Source organism: Palaemon carinicauda, chromosome 37 (genome assembly GCF_036898095.1).
Source record: "Palaemon carinicauda isolate YSFRI2023 chromosome 37, ASM3689809v2, whole genome shotgun sequence".
NCBI classification, from domain to species: Eukaryota; Metazoa; Arthropoda; class Malacostraca; order Decapoda; family Palaemonidae; genus Palaemon; species Palaemon carinicauda.
In genome coordinates, this window is record NC_090761.1 from 70,986,994 (window position 1) to 71,007,081 (window position 20,088).

The 20,088-nt window shown below is 38.6% G+C and overlaps 1 protein-coding gene across 1 annotated transcript in view; it reads right to left on the bottom strand.

The window, feature by feature from the left end:
* LOC137629365 (EF-hand domain-containing protein 1-like) overlaps window positions 1–20,088 on the bottom strand; it is a 35,051-nt gene that overhangs the window by 7,068 nt on the left and 7,895 nt on the right. The window contains exons 4-12 of the mRNA XM_068360618.1: window positions 17,744–17,872; window positions 16,266–16,418; window positions 15,205–15,371; window positions 13,056–13,243; window positions 12,026–12,122; window positions 10,965–11,064; window positions 9,802–9,894; window positions 7,893–8,000; window positions 7,303–7,435 (exon numbers count right to left, since the gene is read on the bottom strand). Of these exons, the coding sequence (XP_068216719.1) occupies window positions 7,303–7,435; window positions 7,893–8,000; window positions 9,802–9,894; window positions 10,965–11,064; window positions 12,026–12,122; window positions 13,056–13,243; window positions 15,205–15,371; window positions 16,266–16,418; window positions 17,744–17,872 (1,168 nt within the window). The remainder of the gene's footprint in view (window positions 1–7,302; window positions 7,436–7,892; window positions 8,001–9,801; window positions 9,895–10,964; window positions 11,065–12,025; window positions 12,123–13,055; window positions 13,244–15,204; window positions 15,372–16,265; window positions 16,419–17,743; window positions 17,873–20,088) is intronic.

Genomic DNA, 20,088 nt, shown 5'->3' on the forward strand with positions numbered 1-20,088 from the left:
GTGCTATTTATTTTAAGTTTTAACGGATGCTATTCTTCGATCGTAGTATTATATGGATGTACATTTTTATTTTATACGTTTATAATAGTGTTTTGTGATTTTTAGTCCTGTTTTTGTGTCCAAGAGAGCGGGAGATTGGGGTCCCCGTTTTCTGTTCGCAGTCACGAGTTACCCCTTTCTCTCGTTTTCTTTCTTAGCTCCGGTGGGGGAGCGGATTTCCCGTTTTCCGTTTTGTGCGTTCAGCGGGTTCTCCCTCCCTCACCTCTCCCCCTCTGGGTGGATGATAACTTACGAGTTATTTATTTTTCGTGACTTTTCAATTGTTAGCGTTATTTTGGTCCGTGTTTCGTCCTCTCCCCGTTACGGCTCGGGAGTAGTTATGAACGTTATCCACTCCGCCTTGAGTTATACTCCGCCACGAGGGATTCTCAATAACTTTCGTTCTATTGTTATATTTATATTGTTTACTACATGGGACGGGCTTCATATTATTTAGATAAGACCCTCCGGTGGCCCTTACTTCGGTCTCAGGCCACGGCCATATCCACAATAGCCTTTGTTATTACAACTGTGTTGTTATTCACAATAATTATTCAGGACCTTTCTTCTCCCTCCGGCCTCACCGGAGATCGTAAATACGCTTTACTATAATCTAAGCTTTAGTCTTTAGCTACGACTTAGCTTTTTATCTTTCACAATTGAATTATTAGCCACAATTGAATTATTCAGGGCATCTCATTATCCTCCGGCGTCACCGGAGGTCGCCCAAACACTTAACACTTAAAGTTGCCTTAGCTAATTAGCTAAGGCTCCTTTATTCAGGACATTTCATTACGATCCGGCCTCACCGGAGCTCCGGCTTCACCGGAGGTCGCCCATACACTTCACACTTATATTTGCCTTGCCTTTAGCTAAGGCTGGTGTTTGTATTTATTTTAAGGGCATGTCACTGCTTCCCCGACCCTTGGAGGTCGGCGGATTACTTTAAGCTTATTATCCTTATGTCATTAACAGACATTGGGTGCATTACAAATATACAGACAATTGAATTTTAAAGTGCCAACAATGGTATGGGGCAGTATCAACTTAAAGTTAATAGTTAGTTGTTTGGTCAATGCAATATGGGTGCTTAGGTAATTCAGTGAGTGCCAGAACTCTAAAATAATAGGTTTTTATCCCTTATCAGAGTTTCAAGCATCACCAGACTCATGTCTCCTTTCTTTTACAGAAGGCCCGTTGTACTGCTGAAGGATGCTCTGCCTCGTTCAGCGACCCCGTTGGGCATGACCTCTGCCGGTCTCATGCTCACTGCTCCATTCCCTTTATCCAGGAACCGGGACAGGCCCAATACCCAGTGTGGTTCCCGGATTTGTGCTCGTTCTGTTACGAGTTGTCGTCAGTTCTGCTGAATGATGATGTAAGTGGGTTTTCCCTTTGTTCCTTATTTCTCGTTGGCAGACACTAATATAGACATGAATATGATATACACAGTATATTTAGGAGGGCAAACCCCCTCCTCCATCACTAATCACTGCAAATCTTACAGGCCGATGATGTCTCTCTTCGGTCAGCAAGGGCTACTCTTCGGCCGTGGGTGTCGGGCTTTGGCAGGAATGCCCCGTCTGGCGCTCCCTATCTCCTCGATGGGGATATGGCCTCGCGTCTCTTCCCAGGCTCGACTACTGCTGCAGTCTCTCCTGACCTTGCTGCCCCTTTAATTGAAGAAGTCAGGGCTACCATTTCCGTGGAGGACGAAACCCTCGTACCGATGGACATGGCTGGTCTGGATATAGACGTAGAACCCAGGGACGAGCAGGTAAGTGGTGCCGAGTTGGTGGAAACCCTTTTCTCTCCTACTCCCTCTTCTACCTCTTCCTTTCTAGGTTTTGATAACTCTAAGGCTTCTCCTCGGGATCCCTCTGCCTCCGTACGACCCAAGGTGAAGCCACTTCGAACTTATAAGACTTCAGCTTTGCCAGTATCAACGTCACCGGTCCCCGGACCCTCGACAGCTCCTGATATTCATATTGCTCCTCGTAAAACCACTACTCCTAAGAAGTCTAAGTCTACCAAATCCAAGAAAAAACCAACGGGTGACTTTCAGGTACCCTGGGCTGATCTCCTCCCCATCCAACTGATCAAAGGATTGGTCAGGGATCAAGTTCAACATCACTCTGGTGCAATAACAGAGATTAAGGATATGATGGCCACTCTGATCCGCGCCGGAACTCAGTTCCCTCCCCCTTCTGCCCCAGACGCATCGAAGCTGCCGCCCTTCGATAAAAACAATCCTTGGCGGTTTGCTTTGCATGCTCCATTCGTAGATGGCTCCCTAACTCTGGAGGGCATGGGCACCCGCCCTCTAGAGGACCTGGAGTTCTATCCCCCGGGCCTAGCATTCCCGTTCAATGGTTTTGTACGGTTAAAGGAACATGCATTGGTCCGTATGGACAAGGTACCGAAGGAAACGGTCATATTTCCAAAAGAGCAGGCCCAGGCTATCTGGGCCAGAACACTATCAGAGTGGGGGTGTATTAACTCCAAGCTCACCCCTCACAAGGGTTCCTACACTATTTTTACGACAGCGGCCTCCATCTCTTTGCCGCTCATAGACAAAGTCACAGAGCTGACTATACAGGCCATCAAAGAAGGCTCTTCCATGCCGGCTCTCAAGGAGACGGACCCCACCTCTTTGCTTATTCCGGGTTCCTCAGCAGCCTGGGATGCTGCGGCCTCTACCTTCACGGTGGGGAAACTAGACCCGGACTGTGCCTCTACTCTTTTCTCTGAGAAGCTTCCCAGATTAATAGAGAGTCTTCTCAAAACTGAGTTCGAGACCCGTACTAGACTTGCTAGGTCCCTCCGATCCATCACCTCCATGGAGTCCCTTGCATCTCTTTACCCAGAGGAAACGCTGTTCAGAGTCGCCACAAAGAACCAGCTGCTATCCTACCAAATAGATCTCCATGACTTCTGGTCAGCACGGGTTAGTTGCAGGAAGTTCGTTCTGTCGGAGACCACCATCAGGCATGAGCCGAACAGACTGATAGCTTCCTCCTGCTGGGGTAAGACCCTCTTCCCTCAGACCGAGGTGGATAAGGTTCTTCAGGACGCAGCGAGGGCAAACCAGAATTTGCAGGTAAGGTGGGGTCTCTCAGCCAAAAAGAGGTTCGAACCCCAGAGACACACATTCTTCAAGAAGAAGCTGAGGTTTAGTCCTTACAAAGCGGCCCGGGGTACCTCGTCCCCACAGCCTTCCGCGGCCTCGACTTCTCGACAACAGGCGCCTCCTCAGCAGGTAGTCTACCTCGCTGCTCCCCCTGGTACACAGCCCAACCCCTCTTGGATGCCCTCACCTGCATACAACCCTGCCTACGAACCCTCCGGTTCCTTTCGTGGATACCAAAGAGGGAGTTCCAGAGGTAGAGGACAGTTCCGCCAACGCGGCGGGCCCAGAGCAAGGGGTTCCCGTGGAGGGAGGGGCTCTAAGTTCACTCCCTCCCAATGATGTGATGCCGGTAGGAGGGAGACTTTATCACTTCCGGGATCATTGGACCTTCAGTCCATGGGCTCACAGCATAATATCAAGGGGCTTGGGTTGGAAATGGTCACAGGGATCCCCTCCTCCACCGGTGACCTTCTTCCAGAGACCCACTCCCATCCTGGAAGAGTACACTGCGGAGTTACTCAAGAAGAGAGCAATCAAGCGGGTTCGATCCCTGAAGTTCCAAGGCCGCCTGTTTACAGTCCCGAAGAAAGACTCGTCGGCGTTGAGGGTAGTTCTGGACTTGTCGAAGCTCAACTCTTACATCCTTTGCGACAAGTTCCGTATGCTGACTATCTCTCAGGTACGGACCTTACTTCGCCGTGGGGCCGTCACCACCTCTATCGATCTTACCGACGCCTATTATCATGTCCCAGTAGCTCGAAACTTCTCTCCTTATCTAGGCTTCCGTCTCGGCAAGAGAGCCTTCGCATTCAAAGTCATGCCCTTCGGTCTCAGCATTGCCCCCAGGGTATTCACGAAACTGGGGGAGACGGTGCTCGAGCAACTCAGACACCAAGGGATACAAATCGTCGCCTATCTGGACGATTGGCTCATTTGGGCCCAGTCGCACCAGGAATGCAAAAGAGCTACGTCGAAGGTACTCCATTTTCTCGCCAAACTGGGCTTCCAAGTCAACCTCCGGAAGTCCCGCCTACAACCATCAAGCCTCTTCGAATGGTTAGGCATCCGTTGGGACCTCTCAAAGCACAAGTTCTCCCTTCCTCCCAAGAAGGTGAGGGAGATAGCTTCCAAGGTCAGGAACTTTCTCAAACACAAACAGGTGTCCAGAAGAGCTTTAGAACGAGTCCTCGGCCTACTCCAGTTTGCCTCACTGACCGATCTCCTATTAAAAGCCAAACTCAAAGACATCAATCGAGTTTGGAGAAAGAGGGCGACAATACCTTTAAGAGACAAGACCTCGAAGATCCCCTCTGTCTTGAAAATGAGACTACAACCATGGTCCGATCGGAGGAACCTCTCCAAGTCGGTTCCTCTACAGTTCCCCTCTCCACAAGTGACAATTCATACCGACGCGTCTCTGAGTGGTTGGGGGGGTTACTCCCAACATCAGATGTGTCAGGGCTCTTGGTCACCCGCCATGAGACAGTTCCATATCAATGTTCTCGAAGCCATGGCGGTGTTCTTGACCCTGAAGAGAATCTCCCCTCCGAGGTCGACCCACATCAGAGTAGTCTCAGACAGCACGGCCGTAGTCCACTGCCTCAACAGGGGGGGGTCCAAATCACCCAACCTGAATCAGATCCTAGTCACTATCTTCACCTTGGCAGCTGACAAAGACTGGTTCCTGTCAGCAACTCACCTAGCAGGAGTCCAGAATGTGATAGCAGACGCATTATCCAGGACGAGCCCACTGGAATCGGAGTGGTCCCTGGACATGCACTCCTTCCGGTGGATACTCAGGCTGGTTCCAGGTCTCCAGGTAGATCTATTCGCGACCCGACTCAATCACAAACTCCCGTGTTATGTGACACCGAACCTGGACCCTCAGGCTTATGCCATGGACGCATTAACCCTGGATTGGAACCATTGGCAGAAGATCTTCTTATTCCCTCCAGTGAATCTTCTACTGAAAGTCTTGCACAAACTCCGCTCCTTCAACGGGGTAGTAGCTTTAGTGGCACCTCACTGGCCAAAGAGCAGTTGGTTTCCTCTCCTCCTCGAGTTGAAACTCCGTCCCTTCCGGATCCCATTCCCCAAACTGACCCAGGTGGTCCAAACACGGACTGTGTCAGATTCCTCAAGGATAGCCAAAACCCTAACTTTGTGGATTTCATGAAGTTTGCGGCACGTAGGGACGCAAACATCGACCCAGATAATGTCCTCTTTATAGAATCAGACAAAAGGGACTCAACGATTCGCCAATATGATTCGGCGGTTAAGAAACTAGCGGATTTCTTAAGGACTTCAGACCATTCGGTTATGACTCCTAATTTAGCCATCTCCTTCTTTAGGTCCATTTTTGACAAAGGCCTAGCAGCTAGCACTATAACCACCATTAAGTCAGCTCTGAGGAAAGTCTTCCTGGTTGGGTTTAACATTAACCTGGCGGAGTCTTATTTCTCATCTATTCCAAAAGCATGTGCTAGGCTTCGACCTTCGGTCCGTCCTCAAAAGGTCTCTTGGTCTCTAAATGATGTCCTCAAACTGGCCTCCGACACGGACAACGAATCCTGCTCTTATATCACTCTTCTTAGGAAGACTTTATTTCTAACAGCTTTGGCCTCGGGTTCCAGAATCTCAGAACTAGCAGCTCTCTCACGAAACTCAGAGAACATGGATTTCCTCCCTTCAGGTGAGGTACTTCTTTCACCAGACAGGGCGTTCCTAGCTAAGAACGAGGACCCCCAAAATAGGTGGTCCCCTTGGAAGATTATTCCTCTTCTCCAAGATACTTCTCTATGTCCGGTCACCACTCTCAGGGCCTTTTTAGCCAGGACTGCTACCCAATCGTCTGGCCCCTTGTTTATCAGAGAACAAGGAGGTACCATTTCCATACGTGGCATTAGGCAACAGATCCTATACTTCATTAAACAAGCCAATCCGGGATCATTTCCCCATGCTCATGATATCCGATCGATAGCTACCTCCATCAACTATTTCCAGAATATGGACTTTGATAACCTTAAGAAGTACACGGGTTGGAAATCTCCTATGGTCTTCAAACGCCACTATCTAAAGAACTTACAGGCTCTTAAATATCCAACGGTTGCAGCTGGGAGCCTTATCTCTCCCCATTGATCTTTTGTTCTTCCTTTCATCCATCTCTTCTCTTCTCCCTCCTACCCGCCACTCGCACCACGACGCCGCTTCCTTGGTGGTTCGTTAGCCCTAAGTGTATTACATATTAGGTTAATATGATTGTAACTATTATTGTTTTCCCTTGTTATTAAGTTGGGATATTCTTAGCCATGTCAGTTTTGTTGCATGTTTTCCTCTGATACTCAGAGGTTTCCTTGTTATCATGTTTGTTTATCCTTACTCTCACTATGCCCTGTGGCTAGTTTATATTTTATGCCTACTTACCTGAATTATATATGATTTTCTTTACATGGTGTTGTTTCTCTCCCCTTATTAAATTAGTAGTTATTGTTGGGCTTGGAAGGCATTCTCTGGTACATTTTCGCCCGGCGCCACAGGTTCGACCCAGAAAAGGGATTTTGACGAAGGAAAAATCTATTTCTGGGGAGAGACCTGTGGCGCCCGGCGAAACCCTTCCCCTTATTTTACACGTTCCCACCCTTTCCTTTCCAAGCCATCATGGTCAATACAGAAGGATGTTGTTCAGATGGCGCTCGCGTCGTGGCGTGGGTGGTGCGGCGATGGGGATGTGTCTAGGGCCTCTGTATCGGCTCATCCCTTTGGCGAAGGAATTAACTAAATGGAAGACAACCTGTGAATAGTGGATTTCACGCGCCTTTGCTTTATACACGACACCCAAAAGGTGCTCGCGCGAGGGTTGTAACCTCAGCATTCCATGCTTTTATCTTTCTCTGGTATAATTGGAAGGTTTTTATCAGAAAAGGTATACAAGAAGGACTTTTCGCCGGGCGCCACAGGTCTCTCCCCAGAAATAGATTTTTCCTTCGTCAAAATCCCTTTATCATCTTCCGTACATACACCTCCACCACAAGGTCTCTTCATCATATTGCTTTATTATCATTATTTCTATAATCCTAATTACTCTATTGACCAATTGTCACTATTGTATTATGGTTATTACAGTAACTGCTTACCTATATAGAAATCATCCAGATTGTAGATATCCCTGCAAGCGTACATGCCAGCACCTTTCTCATTTTCGGATGGCGGAGGTTTTGGGACATGACTTCGACACAACATGCGTCCGCCGAGTCCTCCTGGGTTTGGCTGCAAAATAAACATGCATATGACTAAAGGAAGTGATAAATTGTTTCATTATCATTCCAAGCCATTTAAAAAAATAGCTTCACCATCAGAGATGAGAAAGGAAATTGCAAGAATTCAAATCAAGAGGTAGACATAATATTAAATATGATAAAAAATACATGATAAAACAAGATGTATTATTATTATCATTATTACATGATAGGCTATAACCCTAGTTGGAATAGCAAGATGCTATAAGCCCAAGGGCCCCAACAGGGAAAAATAGCCAAGTGAGGAAAGGAAACATGGAAATAAACATACTACAAGAGAAGAATAAACAATCAGAATGAAATATTTCGAGAACAGTCACAACATTATTGACTTAAAATACAAACCCCAGAAGCTGAAAAAATTGTTACGCAAAATGCTTTTTGTTGTAACAGTTTTAATGTTAACTATCTATATTATAAAGACTTACCAGTTCTGTTATCTCAAATGTATCATCAATAAGATGGTAAGTCAGAATGAAATTCCTATCACTCTCCTCTCCATCTGGTGAGTCCAACTTTGCCGAGAAACGAAGGATCTGAAAAGAGAAAACAATTTTATTTCTAAACATCAAGAGAATTTCCAAGATATTAATAAAGCCATATTTTACAAAAAGATAATTAGAATCCCTTATCAAATACACTCTAAGCCAATCCAATAATAAAAAAAGGAGCAATTTAATGTATTAAAGTAATCATAGATTACAAAATACTGTATGGAATATGACTGATAAGACTTATAGACTTATGAATTTCAACATTTCCAAACAGATCCCACAAAGGTTTAAAGGTTTAAAGGCTGTTCATGAATGGCAGAGGCAAGGGACAGTGACATTGCCCTAGCAATCAGGACAATGCCCTGGAGACTAACCATATACTATATGATTAGCACCCAAGCTTCCTCTCCACCCAAGCTAGGACCAGGCAGTGGCTGCTGATGACTCAGCAGATAGACCTATAGGCTCCCCCAAACCCGCCAAACCTTAGCTCACAAGGATGGTAATGTTGCAGACACTAATAGCACTAACGAGTCTGAGTGGGACTCAAACCCCCGACCGGCAAACACCAGGCAAGAGACGTTACCTTTTCGGCACTTGATCACTTACAACAAGCAAGAGTCTTCTGAATACCATTCATTTTGATAAGTCATAAGCACAATTAGGGCATTTGAATCTCCGACTGGTTACTTTCTGAGTAAATTGTAGGGAAAAATCATTGACCCTTTCGTAATGACTTGGGATCACACTAAACCATGAATATGATGGTGTTAATAGCTCTTTAATTTGAGTCACAGATGTCCTATAAGCATCACAGTCTTATTTATATATAGACATACATATATATACATATACACATCATATATATATATATATATATATATATATACATATGTATATATATGTGTATATATATATATATTATATATATATATATATATATAAATATATATATATATATATATATATATATATAAATATATATATATATATATATATATATATATATATATATATACCTAGGTACCTAAATGCAAACACTTTTTCATTTTTTCATGCAAGTCACAAGGAGTTGAGATTTTTAATTTTCAACATTCATCAAGGTAAATCACATCTATCTTTGTACAGAAAGAAGATAGATAGTCGATTATATCAATATATGTAAACTAGTTGCATTGATTATAGCTATTGATACTAAAAAGGAATAATTTGGATAAAAAGTAAAACATTTTTGAAGTGGCACTCAATTCAACTGTTCCGTAATATTTCAATTTGCGGAACTTCAGAAGTTCAAAATTGCAGCAAATGATAATGTGTAGAACAGATTGACCAGTCTCTCTCCAATATCAATCACAGAAATATTATACAGTAGGAATCTGCCGGAGGGAACTTCCATCAGGACGACATGGCTTGAGCCCAAAAATAGATTTTTCCTACGTCAAAATTCCTTATATATGACATATTTTTTTAAACCTTATTACTGATATCAAGACATTCTATATTTTTTATTCATCACTTCTAAAATATATCTTATTTATTTCCTTATTTCATTCCTTTGCTGGGCTATTTTCCCTGTTTTAGCCCTTGGGCTTGTAGCATCATGCTTTTCCAACTAAGGTTGGAGCTTAGCTAGTAGTAATAACAAATAATAATAATAATAATAAAAAGTTGTGAGTAAATAACTAAATCTAATTTTTGGCACAATCAAAATCTTCTCCCAGAAATATTAATTGCAGAAGGAATATCTGAAAAGATGGAAGAACCTCACACTTATAGACTACAGTACTGTGAATACCAACTTTTGTTGAATATTAATGAAAACAAATTTTACAAGTGAACTTACGGCAGCATCTTTGGCATTGAGGAGGCCTCGCCGGATCTTAGGCCTTGGCACGATATCCGATTGGGTTTTGCCACTGGATCCAGACTCGTCCGGCTAAAAAAAAAAAAACAGCCGATGAACTACAACATATATTTTGAAGCCTCTTTTGAGGTGAAACTGTTATAACTGGTAAACACTGTTTATGTTGAATCCTGTTCCTCAGGATAACATGTAAAAAAATTTATATATGGTCTTTTATCACGGCATAAAAAGGCATTATTCCCAATTTTACAATGTTTACATCTAAAAATTTATAAAGAACATATAAAAATAATAGAGAAATTCTACACTTTCTTCTCAATTATAGGCAATAAAAATAAAATTCTAAACAAAAGCAAGACTAATATAGTTCTCATAATTACTTTATCCAATTGAACCACTTGCATTCACAGTTTCTATTCTTGGTATACAATTAATCTATATTAAATGACTTATCTGAAATGCATATTTCATGGCAACTAAATTCATATGGGTAATGCTTGTAAACTCAGAAGATGGAACCTTATCAACATCAATAAAATCGTGTTATTGAATGTTTCAAAATGCAAGAATACATCTTCTATGAACGTGCTTTTTTCACATTTGTATGGGGGTAAACACAGTTGCCTTCTTTTAAGGGACTTTTGATTTGGGCTTTGGGGTAGACCATACGCCCGATTGGCTGCCCTGCCTGACATCGCTTAGACCCTGGTAGTGCATATTCATGTGTTGTACCAGTCACCAGCGTTGTTCCTCCCAGCAGCGAGAAGTTCTGGCGCGGTTAGGTCGACAGTTCGAGACGTATAAGGTGTCTTATGATTTTAGGTGTTGGAGTGGCTTTGTGTGTGTATTAGTCTGTAACATCCATTTGCTTTAGCCTTTAAGCAAACCTATGCATCGATTACATACATAATCCGGCACGATTATTAACAACTGTGTGATACACTACCACAAATCTAAAGCATTCTAATGAAATCATTGAGTGAAAGCTTGTTATAATTACTGACAAATCCTTCAAAGCCATTATGAAAACTGTCATGAACTGAGCAGCATCTTAAACACTGGACATACTGACAGCTATAAAATTATCTGGTATAGTAAGTTATGAAATTACTTTCATTCACTTTCCCTTGGGAGAATCTTACCTTCCTTGTTTCAACAGTCTTCATAGGAGGGGAATTTTCCACACCGTAATAATCTTTGAGGAACTGACTTGTGTAATCATCACAGCCAACAACCATGACTCTGGAAGGAATGAAAAAATAATAATTAACAATTAAAGAATTCACTATATGTGGGGACTACAGAGTACAAAGCCAAAAAAATATCATGGAGGAAGAATTTTCATGAATACTTAGATGAAAATTTAGGCGAGAATTACTTAGGGAATAAGATAGAGGAGGTAATCATACATTTTCTCTCTCTGTAATGTTAAAACTATCAGATGCACTTCAGTAACTTTATGAGGGTGAGGATGATGGAGAATTGTTTGGATTTGGTTTAAAAAATACTGTATTCCATTACATGAATTCCATATTAGCTGAAATTTATATACAAAAGTTGGAACTGTTCTTTAAATGTAAAAGAACGTAGCAACAATACTAGCTGTATTTAAGAAAAAATAATAAAAATGCATATATAACTTATAGATGAAAAAGTGTACCTCCGGTAAAATTTTTCACAATCAATTGGCTGCATTAAAAAAAACTTCCATCAGAGCATTCAATCAAATGTATATAAGGATAAATAGTGGTAAATGTAAAAACGAAACTACATATTTAATGCTTTAAAAATGTAATATGTAAAACAAAAATTGTCACAAGTAGGAAACTTAAAAATTAAATGCCTATTCTTTTTGTCACTAACTTTAAGAAAAACATGAACAAATCAATTGCACCTGTATTGAAGAACAAGGATTTAATTCTGGTAAAATACTTAGAATTTTTAGAACAAAAAAAGATTAATGTTTTGTTAAACTACTAGGCCCTTCTGGCCACGCTAGGGGTTTTTGCAAATTCGCAGCCCATAGTATTAATGTCTCCAAATACAACAGCATTGAATGAGAAGAGAAACTACACTCTAATATGAAGGCTTTTTTAAATGTAGATCTTTCGAACCAGCTGATAAAATTCACTCATACGCATATCACTGAATATGTAAAATAGCTTTGGTAACATCAACAAAATTAATGTTTTCTGTCACTAACCTCCTGCCAAAGATGTTTACGTTTGCAGGAGGAATCAAATGACGAGGCATGATCCAGTCTCCGACCTCGCTCTCTTCTCCTATGTCGACGAAACCACCTGACGAAAGGAGACATTCAATCAAAATTAATTACATAAGTGCAGTACTTCGGAGGCATCTCTTTCAACCTAATTTCCTGGTTTGATTGGAACTCAGTAAGACAGTGAAAGCAAATTCAAACTGTAAAAGAAGGGAGTACTCAACTTAGACGACTAAGAGAAAGCCATCATGCGTAGAAATACTCCCAAAAAGCTGAAATAAGCGCATTCGAAAGAACTACGCACAGAGTAGGACGCTGCGATCGAAAGGATAGTTGTTTCTGGGGGTTGGAACCACGTGATACCTGACAGTAATTCTCTTGTAATATCACTCGCAGAATATTATACAGTAGGAAGCTGCCGGAAGGACCTTCCATCAGGACGACATGGCTATCTCACCCAAAAACAGATTTTTTCTATGTCAAAATTCGTTTTTTTTTCTATGAGGATTTACTGGAACACCAGACCGGGATAGCTGCTTATCTTCGATTTTACCTTGCCCAAGATTTTCCTTTTAAAGGACGAATCTGTTGTTTGAGACCTGAGAGGATCTAAAAATGTCCTCTTAAACTAATGTACAATCAAAATTTTATAGCCTAGAGCTATATCAAGCCATTAGATTATTCGTTCTGGAGATTATCCTACCTAGTTTGATTAGGACAATCATAACAATAGCAAAATTCTAATTTAATTTTGACTCTACTCACAAAACTACAACTACTACCACTGCATGTACGTATGATGACCTCATGATTGTGGGATAAATTAACACCCACAGAGAAACACAGATAAATGTATTCTACTAGTTTACAGGATCTCTTACTAAAATTGCGACAAGCATGAAGATTACCAAAGGCCCTTAAGGCCCAAGGAAATCATACACCAAAGCATCACTCTAGCTTCTCCCATCCCAACAATAACAGGAGGCATGGTAACAAAAAACAGATAACTTACTCTTCCTCGTATCGCTTAATGGCACCTTCACTGCTCGGAGGATCAGCGGACTGAATTTCTTGATTTCCGCGTGGTCGAAGTACGAAGGTTGGCGAAGCTCGATTGTAAGATCCTCTGGTCTGTAGAGCAGAACTGCTGGACTCACGGCTGGCTGTCCGCAATCAACGCCTTCTACTAAGGTGTCAAATCTGAAAGGGATGCAAATTTAAATTCATTATAAAATAAAATGTAACTGTAAATGCATTGGGCTTTTCATTCCACTACTGAGCTTTATATATACTGCATATATATATACTCCATATATATATATATATATATATATATATATATATATATATATATATATATATATATATATATATACACACACACAATTTGTTAATGACTATTTTTTCATTCATTCCAGAGTCATGGTTGTTGGCTGTGATGATTAAACAAGTCAGTTCCTCAAAGATTATTACAGTGTGGCTTATTTGAAATATGAAAAACACGTTTAAATGTGCAAAATTTATCATATACACACATATATATATATATATATATATATATATATATATATATATATATATATATATATATGATACATGTAATTAATTAACAGCATATTACCATACCCATTATGTCACTTGACTTAATAAAAATCCTACTCTACACTCTTATAGTTATCTGTACCACATCTACTGTTATCAAACAGCAATTGTTCCTCTTACCTATTCATTATGAACTTTTCCTTCATCCAGATATACCTTAATAACTCTGGTCAGCCATATGATCTAACCATCACCACCATAACAAAGCATGGTCTCCCTTGTAATTCTATCAACACCTAGAATATTTTCTTTTTGAAATGGCTAAATTCTTTCCTTTTTATGGTTTATATGAAATATCTGTTATGATGTTACTGTTTTTTAAATATTTTTTTTTAATTGTTCGCTATTCCTCATAGCGTTTATCAATTTCCATATTTCCCTTTCCTCACTGGGCTATTTTTCCCTGTTGGAGCTCTTACGCTAATAGCATTTTGCTTTCCCAATTAGGGTTGTAGCTTAGTAAAAATAATAATAATAATAATAATTATATACTTGACAGTCTCTACAGAAAACATTTCTGCCTTGCACTTATAAGGGCATTACATCTAACTCTTAGCTCTGCCTCCATACAATAAATCCATTCGTTCATTAATCTTAGTATTTGCATTTACTTATATAAGACCCTTGTATTTTCCTGAACATTCTTTTTCTAATTTTTCTTTTATTCTTATTATTTGCCATCTCTTTCTATCCTACTTTATTTTTGACTTCTTAATCACATTTTGTAGGCCTGCAAAGTATCGCAAATGCTTCATAAATGTTGATTTATAAAGAACATTATTATTATTTTTATTATCATCATTATTACTTGCTAAGCTACAACCCTAGTTGGAAAAGCAGGATGCTATAAGCCCAGTGGGGAAAGGAAGATAGGAAAAATAGAATATTTTAAGAAAAGTAACAACGTTAAAATAAATATTTCCAATGTAAACTATAAAAAATTTAACATAAGAGTAAGAGAAATAAGATGGAATAGTGTACCCAAGCGTACCGTCAAGTAAGAGAACTCTAATCCAAGACAGTGGAAGGCCATGGTAAAGAGGTTATGGCATTACCCAAGACAAGAGAACAACGGTTTTATTTTGGGGTGTCCTTCTCCTACAAGAGCTGCTACCTTTACCAAGAGGAAAGTAACCAATGAATAATTACAATGCAATAGTTAATGCCTTGAGAGAACATTTGTTTGGTAATTTCAGTGTTGTCAGTTGTATGAAGACAGAGAAGTATATATAAAGAATATGCCAGACTATAAGCCCCTGGGCTTATAACATACTGCTTTTCCATCTAGGGTTGTAGTTTAGCAAGTAATAATAATAATAATAATAATATTCGGTGTATATGTAGGCAAAGAAAAAATGAACCGTAAGCAGAGAAAAAAAATCCAATGTAGTACTGTCTGGCCAGTCAAAGGCCCCCATAACTCTATATCAGTAGTGTTTCAAAAGGTGGCTGGTGCCCTGGCCAACCTATTACCTATTAAGGATAAGTAAATACAGAGATGATAAGATAGTGGTAGACTGAAAAAAATATTTATCAAACAATACCCTGAATAACCTTACTTGAGGACAACACCTCGAAGATTTGGTGGAGCCAATGGAGCCGATCTGGGTCGCAGATCCGAGCCTCTGGAGGGGGATTCCGCCCTTGACCTCCTGAGGAGGTTGTAAGGATCCTGTGGTATTGGGAGGGGGTTTTTCAGCTCCGTGCCTTCGCTCACTAGATATTCCTGCAATGCACATTTCATAAGTGGACGTCTCCATAGTAAAAGAAATATGGAATAAACTTATAAACTAAATTACGTTTTACAGATAAGATATTCTTAAACTTTTGGTAAACATACACAACAAACAACAACAACAAATGCAGCCATTACTACACCACTGCAGGCCAAAGGCCTCAGGCATGTCAATTCATGTCTGGGATTAGGCCAGTTTTCATCACAGCACTGGCCAGTGCAGAGGAGTGATAGTAGGAGATATTCATCTGATTGTTCACAGCAAACCAACCTATTATTGGTGGCCCTGACTAGTAGCGCTTTGCTGATCATGGCGATGCGCAAACTCTTTCATCACGTTAAGGTATCTCCACTCAGAAGGGGATATACTGTATATATATACTGTACATATATATATATATATATATATATATATATATATATATATATGTATATATGTATGTATATATGTGTCTATTCAAATCTATCATCTTATCTTTAGCATTTCTTCTAAAGATGATAGATTTAAATAGACAAAGAAGAAATGTAGGACTGACAATGAATATGAGTAAAACTAAGATATAAAAAAAATGCAGATAACAAATATATATATATTATATATATATATATATATATATATATATATATATACACATACATATACCATGGCACTTCCCCCAATTTTGGGGGGTAGCCGACATCAACAAAGAAACAAAAACAAAAAGGGGACCTCTACTCTCTACGTTCCTCCCAGCATAACAAGGGACTCAACCGAGTTCAGCTGTATATATATATATACATATATATATATACATATATATATATATATATATATATATATATATATATATATATATATATATATACAAATCCTTTGATAAAAGCATAAAGACATCTAAGATTCACCTTTGTGAAAGGATCACAGTCACAAATGACAAACTTCCTGCCGTAGAGGGACAGAGGCATTCCTAAGTTGAGCTGTGTCCAGTGCCAGAAACCTCCTTCGGGATGTGGCACTCTTTGGCGACTCAGTAACCGGCCCTGCTCAAGACCCGAGTTCTGGAAACCCCAAAAAATCTATTTATCTCCGCCGACGAAGCTGGAAAAAGGTTATGTTTTGTCCCCTGTTTGTTTGTTTGTTTGTGTGCGTGTGTGTTTGTGGACACCTTCCCGTCCACAATTTTAATCGTAGAGTAATGAAACTTGCAAGAATTAACTGATATGTAAAAAGCTGGAAATGATTAAATTTTGGAAGGTCACGGTCAAAGGTCAAGACTCATGTAAAAAGTTGGAAATGGTCAAATTTTGAAAGGTCAAGGTCAAAGGTCAAGACTTATGTAAAAAGCTGGAAATGTTTAAATTTTGAAAGGTCAAGGTCAAAGGTCATCACGGTTAAGAAAAATTTCCAATTCCTGAAATCAGCCGTAAGTTTGGACATTGTTGTCACAGAGATTTATTTCAAACTTAGTTAATATCTGAGTGTATGAAAATTCACGCCAATTAATACGTGTTAAGGTCAAAGTCAAGGTCAAGCAAAAGGTCAAGAAATGAGCTACCGTGCAGGTCTGCGCTCTACTGAGAGTCCCTCTAGTTTTATATATATATTCTAATGTCTTACTATTCTTCCTTCTTAATCTTTATGTGATATGAGTTTGGAGTAAAAACAAAACACTTTACATGTCTTTGTGTGAAAAAAAAACTTTTTAGAACAAATCTTATGAATCTTTAACACGAAATGTAACTTTGAAAATAAAATCTATTTCTATCTTTATGCAAATTATTTTTCATCCAATGAGAATTTAGAATTCCTTCACAAATAATAATTTTAATAATAATAATTCTATGTTAATTTTAATAATAATAATTCTAATTTGGATAATAATTTTTATAATTCTAATAATAATTTTTATAAATTTAATAGTAATTTTAATAATTTTAATAGTAATTTTAATAATTTTTAAAATATTAATGGTAATTTTAATAATTTTTATAATTTTAATATTTTTTATAATTTTAATTTTTTATAATTTTAATTTTTTATAATTCTAATAATAACTTATAATTCTAATAATAATTATTTTCACAATTTCAATAATAATAAAGTACTTACAGAGATCATCTGAAAAGGTCAAGATCATACTATAACTATAGTCCATTTCTTTTATCGAAGCAGATTTGCACCGACTCGCAGCGGTGCCCTTTTAGCTCGGAAAAGGTTCCTGAACGCTGATTGGTTAGAATTATCTCGTCCAACCAATCAGCGATCAGGAAACTTTTCCGAGCTAAAAGGGCTCCCCTGCGAGTCTGTGCAAATCTGCATCGCTAAAGAAATTGACTATAGTTTACGTGCCCCGTCAAAAATGACGGCAAAATACAGTACTCACAGGTGTCTTGGGCTCTATAACCACGATTGCGTCATCGAGAAGGTAATAACAGATGACGACAGGGCGAATTCGATACACCTGCAGGCCGCTCTCGATGTGCTCTGTGAAGTATCCGCTGAAGCGAAGCACCTTCAGAAAGGAAAATGCTACAGTGATCGAGGTGCCATGCTATTGATAAAGTCTCTCTCTCTCTCTCTCTCTCTCTCTCTCTCTCTCCAAATTACTAGAGATTTCACATCATGCTTTTGATAGTCTCTCTCTCTCTCTCTCTCTCTCTCTCTCTCTCTCTCTCCAAATTACTAGAGATTTCACACCATGCTTTTGATAAAGTCTGTCTGTCTCTCTCTCTCTCTCTCTCCAAATTACTAGATTTCACACCATGCTTTTGATAAAGTCTCTCTCTCTCTCTCTCTCTCTCTCTCTCTCTCTCTTCAACTTGCTAATGAAATTTCACACTAGTAGAGGTACCATGGTTTTGATAAAGTCTCAGTCTCTCTCTCTCTCTCTCTCTCTCTCTCTCTCTCTCTCCAATTACTAATGAAATTTCACACACTATTAGAGGTACCAAGGTTTTGATAGTGTCTCTCTCTCTCTCTCTCTCTCTCTCTCTCTCTTCAAATTGCTAATGAAATTTCACACACTATTAGAGGTACCAAGGTTTTGATAAAGTCTCTCTCTCTCTCTCTCTCTCTCTCTCTCTCTCTCTCTTCAAATTGCTAATGAAATTTCACACAATATTAGAGTTACCAAGGTCTTGATAAAGTCTCTCTCTCTCTCTCTCTCTCTCTCTCCAAATTGCTAATGATATTTCACACAATATCAGAGGTACCATGCTTTGAATAAAGTCCCTCTCTTCAATTACAAATGAAATTTCACACATTATTCACATTATTAGAGGTACCAAGGTCCTCTCTCTCTCTCTCTCTCTCTCTCTCTCTCTCTCTCTCCAAATTACTAGAGACTTCACACACTAGAGGTACCATGCTTTTGATAAAGTCTCTCTCTCTTCAAATTACTAATAAGATTTTACACACTATCACAGGTACCATACTTTTGATAGTCTCTCTCTCTCTCTCTCTCTCTCTCTCTCTCTCTCTCTCTCTCTCCAAATTACTAGAGATTTCACACACTAGAAGTACCATGCTTTTGATAAAGTCTCTCTCTCTCTCTTCAAATTACTAATGAGATTTCACACACTATTAGAGGTACCATGCTTTTGATAAAGTCTCTCTCTCTCTCTCTCTCTCTCTCTTTACGTACAATGAATAACTTTTTTGATAACTTGAAATATATAACCTAAAGGCTAACAGCTTTTGACTTTAACATCACTTGGGGAAAAAAGGCATGGGATGAAGAAAAGTTATATAAGTATACATTAGTAAAGAGTTCTCAGTATATTAAATAACAATAAACTAATGCGTAAACATGTGAATTTCAACGAGAATATATATATATATATATATATATACATATATATATACATACATATATATATATATATATTTATATATATATATATATATATATATAATATATATATATATATATATATTTATATATATATATATAAACACACAGAAAATGCAATGTAATATTGGAATGTATGTTTTTTTTATGTTGAAGAGGTTGATATAAGTCTCTATTCATTGATTATATATGAGATCTATTTTAACGTTATTACTGATCTTAAAATATATTAATAAATATTTATTCCTTATTTTTCATATATATATATATATATATATATATACATACACACACACACACACTATATATATATATATATATATATAAACACACACAATGCAATGTAATATTGGAATGAATGTTTTTTTTATGTTGAAGAGGTTGATATAAGTCTCTATTCATTGATTATATATAAGAGATCTATTTTAACGTTGTTACTGATCTTAAAATATATCAAAAAAATTTTATTCCTTAGTTTTCATACAGTTCATCGATTTTCTTATTTTCTTTCCTCACAGGGTTATTTTCACTACTGGAGCCCTCCTAAATATAACTTATCCATTTCCTTATTTTCTTTCCTCATTGGGCTATTTTCACTATTGGAGCCCTTAGGTTTATAGCTTCATGCTTTTCCAACTAGGGTCGTAGCTTAGCTAATAATAATAATAATAATAATAATAAAAAAATACTACTACTACTACTACTACTACTAATAATAATAATAATAATACTAATAATAATAATAATTATAATACAAATAATAATAAGAGTAATGATAATAATCATAATACTACTACTACTACTACTACTACTACTACTACTACTACTACTAATAATAATAATAATAATACCTATAATAATAATACTAATACTACTAC